Source organism: Lolium rigidum, chromosome 6, assembly GCF_022539505.1.
Source record: "Lolium rigidum isolate FL_2022 chromosome 6, APGP_CSIRO_Lrig_0.1, whole genome shotgun sequence".
Taxonomy (NCBI): Eukaryota; Viridiplantae; Streptophyta; class Magnoliopsida; order Poales; family Poaceae; genus Lolium; species Lolium rigidum.
Genome location: NC_061513.1, coordinates 109,830,292 through 109,836,395, shown reverse-complemented (window position 1 = coordinate 109,836,395; position 6,104 = coordinate 109,830,292). Strand labels below are relative to the sequence as shown.

General features: G+C 47.1%; 1 protein-coding gene across 1 annotated transcript; it reads left to right on the top strand.

Moving 5' to 3' along the window:
- Window positions 1–668: 668 nt before the first annotated feature.
- Window positions 669–1,724, top strand: LOC124667283 (RING-H2 finger protein ATL2-like). The gene has a single exon (XM_047204586.1). It carries the CDS (start codon window positions 721–723, stop codon window positions 1,438–1,440), a length of 720 nt encoding a protein of 239 aa, XP_047060542.1. The 5' UTR covers window positions 669–720; the 3' UTR covers window positions 1,441–1,724.
- The last annotated feature ends 4,380 nt before the right edge of the window (window positions 1,725–6,104 follow it).

The following is a 6,104-nucleotide window of genomic DNA, read 5'->3' as shown; positions in this document are numbered from 1 at the left end:
CCTGCACGCACTCGGCACTCACCGTCACCGAGCCGACCACGCAGTTGCCGGGCGTCACTCCCCATGACCGAGCGAACAAGGGAGAGTTCCTCCTCCACATCTCCGTCCATCCGGCCATTGGCCCAGCGCCAGACCGACCACTTAAGCTGTGCGGCCACCGGCGATCCGTACCCCACCGCCGGGCTGACTAACCACGCCGTTAATTCATCGCCCTATACTATCAAACCGTGGGCTCGCACGTACGCCACCGCCGCGAAGCCGCGGTGACACCTGACCGCGCGACCCCGCTCGCCCCGGACGCTAAGAAATCTAAAGAAATCGAGACCGAATCATGGCGTTCTGGCCGTCGCCGTCGAGGGGGACGAATGGCCACGTCGGAGTTTCAAATACCTGCACCGCTTTGCGCGAACGTGCCCCGCCTTTGCCCCACACTGACCTGACGGACATCCGAATCGGGCCCGCCCCCACTCCCCACTAGCTCGAGCTCGCTAAAGTTAAACTAGGTACACCGCTAAGGCACGCACGCTAAGCTTCCCGTCGCCCCCTGGATTTGAAACCTATAAAACCCAACCACCCCGCGCCACCATTCCCCAGCTCGATCGCAAAGCAGCACAACCACCACTCTAGAGTCCATAGCATAGCTCGCACGCCCACGACGCGCCATCCCACCAGCCAGCCAACAAGAACGAGCGTGCATCCACCGATCGAGAGGACGCGGCCATGTCGACGTCCGCGACCATGTCCATGTCGGGGAAGGCGAGCGACCCGGGCTCCGCGTGGTTCGCCACGGGCAGCAGGAGCCCGGCGCCGGCGCACAACGTGCGGCTCATCGCCACCGCCGTCGCCGTCTTCGCCTCCGTGCTCGGCCTCGCCCTGCTCCTGCACCTCTACATCTGCCACGTCCGCCGCCGCAACAGCAGGCGCCGCACCGCGGCTGCGGCCGCCGCCCTGGCGGCTGAGCCCAAGGCGCCCAAGACCGGGCTGGAGCCGGCCGCCATCGCGTCGCTGCCGATCGCCGCGTACCAGGAGGCCGGGGGCGAGCCGGGCGAGTGCGCCATCTGCCTTGGCGCGGCCCAGCAGGGCGAAGCGGTGCGCGTGCTGCCGTCCTGCGCACACGTCTTCCACGTCGACTGCGTCGACACGTGGCTCGCCTCCAGCTCGTCCTGCCCCGTCTGCCGCGCCCTGGTGGAGCCGCCGCCGCCACCGCCGTCCTCGGCAGCCGCGGCAGGCTCGGTACTGCATGAGAGGCCGGCCTTGGTGAAGGAGGACGTTGGCACCTCGGGGTCGCCATGTGGGCTGGGCGCGTCGCTGATGAAGATGCTGAGCAGGGAGAGGCCGGCGGCGCCTCGGAGGCCCCTGCAGGGTGACCATGTGGAAATGCGTCTGGAGGACTTGGAGAGTCAGCTGCCACAGCAGCAACACTCTGTGAATAGCAATTAGTCTCTACCTTTTTTTTTTTTTGTTTCTTGTCATTCGTTGCTTGATTTCTACGTCTTGCACACGAATGATGAATTCAGGAGTGGGAATTCCACTCCTGAAGTCAAGTTTGCAGCCCTGCATGGAGCTCACCCGTATCCCTCGTATTTCTGCAAAGAAGGGATCTATAGTGGATAATATTAAGAGCTCTGTTTGCCTTTCTGTAGCCATGGTGCTTTTGTCCCGTTGAGGATATTGTTATGAACGGGCCGGCACGTTTGAACATTGAACGAAGAAAAATTCCCCAACTTTGTGGCCGAGATTTCAGCCATTTTCTGGTTACCTTTTTTTCGAAAGGACGTTTTACCTAAAGACTTGTCCCTCATACATGGTGATGGTGGGGAGGTAGGTTTTTGCAAGTTGTGTTTAGCTTCACACACCCTCTCTCTTTTTTCATTTCTCTTTGCTTGTTGTGTGACTCTTCTTCCTGATGAATACACTGGATAATCTCTTGTTGCATTTGAAAAACAATTAAGTAATCGTCAAACTAACTTGCTACTAGTACAATTTTCATAGCATACTTGGGCGACTCAGATGTCATTTGTACTTAATCATCATTTATGTTCGACCATCGACATTCTATTGCTCAAACTTTGTACTCACTCGTCTAGATACATCCAAATTTATACAAATTTAAGACATCCTTTATATAATGGAGAGAGTAATAAGGATTCTATTTGTTGGTTCGACCGAGAAACTACTAAAATCTTTATTTTCGAAGAAAAAGAAAAGGTGCAGTTTGCAGTACCACCATCGCCCTCGAATCTACCCTGTTAACATTGTTATGTACTATGGGTCCATTCCATAAAAAGATGTTCTAGATTTTTCTACATGCATTTCAATGTGTGTGTCCACTCATTTTACTTTGTATGTAGTTCACATTAAAATATCTAAAACACACCTTACAATTCGTAACGGAGGGAATATACACGTCCCTATTAGATTGGTCTTTTGGGAGGTATGTATCCTAACAAACACCAGAAGGCAAATACACTAAAATTGCATGACTACGATTGCACTCATATAGCTCCTACCTACTGATTTAACACCCCCACAAGAAAAGAAAATGAAAGCAATTCGGCCATCAAGGGACACCAGAAAAGATGTCCGGTCATTTTAGGTAGATAAAGACAGAGGATGATGCATTCCCGCCAAGTTAACTAGGTACACCAAGAATGTAAGCACTACATGTGGATGATACGCATCTCATATCTGCAGACTGCCATCAAGGGTAAAACCATTTTATAACTCTGCATCCTATATACTACTCCTAATAGCACCTCAGTGCGATCTCAAGTGTGCTTCTGGAAGCAAGTGCGCACAGTTACACACATGCATCATTCTACATAAATAATCACATTGAGTCAACCACTTGCAATAGTTATATTCCAAGCAGCATCTTCCGGGTTCAACGTGACAAATCGGAGGAGAAAAGTATACTTGTTCGTTCGCATATAGCACTAGATTGATACGTTGCCATCATGTATAAAGACTTCCATTCCACCAATGCCTAGGTTCTTGGCTTCTTTACGTCTGCTGGAAGTAAAGCAGGCAGTGGCAAGTGGTGTTCCGACTCAAAAGTTGAGGAAAGGCTTCTTCTCCGACGCGAAAGTTGGCAGCGGTGACTCGGAAAGTCGCCGCTTACGTTCGCCGTACCGGGCACGGGAAGATCCGGCTGGCTGGACGGCCTGAAAACTATATGCCGGAATTTGTTAGCTAAGAAGTGGACTGATGATGGCCTGATGGGGTCCCTCCATCCTATCACGAACCTATTCGGCGCGAGTTCCATATGGGCACTTCCTGGCTTTGAATAAGACGCTATTCAGATCTTTTCTTTTTCTTACAGCAAGCTAGTCGACAGATCTGTTTGTTCGAGCAAGATTAACATGTGAAGGAAGGTTCACCCTACACTGATTAACATGTAAAGGAAGGTTCACCCTACACTGATATTCAGTGACCACTGAACGGTCATAGTAGTATATAGTAGGGACTAAACAAAATTTAGGCATCTCAGGGTAGCTAGATATAGCAGAGAACCTGATCCAGCGTCTACTACAACGGATGATGCGATTAATATGGACCGATCGATGGCACTAGTTTTTAACAGGAATAGATTCGCCAATCCAGGATGAAAAGCAAGTTAGATAGATAAGGTTCACCAGATTCAATTGATTAGTGCAGCTGTGAACGCTATGATGACATGGTGGGTAGAAAACGATATCACCTTAGGACTAGGTTTACTCACACTTTTGCACCGTCAAAAAGGTCTTTGCTTTATTATCCACAGGTGATCGAGTTGTGGATAAACTTCCCCTCCTCCCTGCCTTCAAGGTAAACAGTTCCATCTGTTAAAAAAAAAAAGGTAAACAGCTCCATGAACGGAAATTGAGGGACGGAGCAAGGGAATAAACGGCATCACAAACTGAAAAGCATGGTAGTACCCAAAAGAAATGTGTGATGGGAAAATTCAAAAAGCCTTTGATGTTGAACATGCACTGTGCTACGGTTTCCACCTACTCCGTATCTAGAAACTACTAGTAGAATTCACGACAAAGCGAGATGGAGATCGCTTAGAACAGTCATAAGTAGGGAGCCTCGTACACATCTTAGACACCTTATGTGGGACATGTTGAAAAAAATAAAACCTATGCTTAATCTCCCCTGGCTTATGTTAGGCGATTTTAATGAAACTATGTGGCAAAGTGAACACTTCTCTGAAAGAAAAAGAAATGAAAAACAAATGCTAGATTTTAGAGAAATTCTTTCTTACTGTGATCTTCATGATCTTGGTTTCAATGGACCTCCTTGGACTTTTGATAATAAACAAAAAGGGAGAAGAAATGTGAAGGTCCGTCTGGATCGAGCTGTTGCCTCGCCGGATTGGTCAAATTTATATCCTCAAAGCACTGTAAGTCATCTCACTTCCTCAAGGTCAGATCATTGTCCTATTTTACTCAGTTTTGATAATATGGCTACTGAATACATTCCGCGTCGACCGCGGCGATATGAGGAGTGCTGGGAACGGGAAAACACTCTAGCTGATGAAATAAAAACTGCCTGGGAAGGACACAGTCAGCCAAGAGATCTAGGTGATGTAGCCTCAAACCTCTCTGGGGTCATGGACTGTCTCCAGACGTGGAGTAAAAAAACAGTGGGATCTGTATCCAAGCGCATAGAAAAATTAAGGAAAAAGCTAGAGTATATAAACAGAAATTTCATGCATCACAACCATGAGGAGAAGAAAAGTGTTGAAAGGGAGCTGGATAATCTTTTAGAGCAAGAAGAACTCTACTGGAGGCAACGTTCTAGAATAAGCTGGCTAAAAGAAGGTGATAGAAACACTAAGTTTTTCCATAAAAAAGCTACCTGGAGGGCAAAAAAGAATAAAATTGTTAGGTTAGAAAGAGAAGATGGAAGCATAACTGAAAACAAAGAGGAAACGGAAGAAATGGCAACAAGCTTCTTTAAAGAGTTGTATACAGCAGATAATCAGGTCCAGCCAAATATTATTACTGAAAGTGTACAAAGCCAAATATCCCAAGAAATGAATGAAAGGTTATGCATGGAATATTCAGATGATGAGATTGGAAATGCCCTTTTTCAGATTGGGCCTCTCAAGGCGCCAGGAAGAGATGGTTTCCCTGCCCGTTTTTTCCAGAGACATTGGGGTGTCTTCAAAAATGATATCATCGCTGCAGTTAAAGAGTTCTTCAGGACTGGGATTATGCCGGAAGGAATAAATGATACGGTAATAGTTCTTATCCCAAAAAAGAAAAACCCGGTGGGCCTTAAGGATTTTAGACCCATAAGCCTGTGTAATGTTATTTACAAAATTGTGTCTAAATGCTTGGTTAATAGACTCAGACCTCTGCTCCAAGATATCATTGCTCCGAGCCAGAGCGCCTTTATTCCAGGAAGACTTATTACAGACAATGCTTTGATAGCCTTTGAATGCATTCATGCCTTACAAAAGAGCAGTGATGGGAAAGGAAAATTTTGTGGTTATAAACTAGATCTAGCCAAAGCGTATGATAGGGTGGACTGGAAATACTTGGAAGATATCTTAAAGAAACTAGGTTTTGCAGAACAATGGATTGCTTGGGTAATGAATTGTGTTAAAACAGTTACATACTCTGTTAGACTCAATGGAGAAATCTTGGATAAATTCAAACCTTCTAGAGGGCTGCGGCAGGGGGACCCTCTATCTCCATATCTCTTCTTATTTGTTGGTGATGGTTTGTCTAGACTTTTACAAGCAGAAATTGACAAGGGACAGATTAAAGAATTAAAGGTATGCCGACGTAGTCCGGGTATATCACATCTTTTGTTCGCTGATGATAGCCTTCTTTTTTTTGAGGCCAATGCGGATCAAGCAAACAAAGTAAAAACCGTCTTAAGTAAATATGAGCAAGCTACCGGACAGCGCCTAAGCCCTGGAAAATGCTCCCTGATGCTGGGTAACAAATGCACTCAGAGACAAGGCCATGTGGTGGCATCCATCTTGGAAATACAAACTGTGGGTTTCGAAGAGAAATACCTTGGTTTACCTGTTCCTGAAGGGCGTATGAAAGATGGCAAATTTCAGCCAGTCAAGGAGAAAATCAAAAAGCGTGTCTCCGACTATGCTG

What these genes read in the sequence shown, in the direction of transcription:
- LOC124667283 (XM_047204586.1), top strand. Translation starts at nt 721, where the DNA reads ATGTCGACGTCCGCGACCATGTCCATGTCGGGGAAGGCGAGCGACCCG.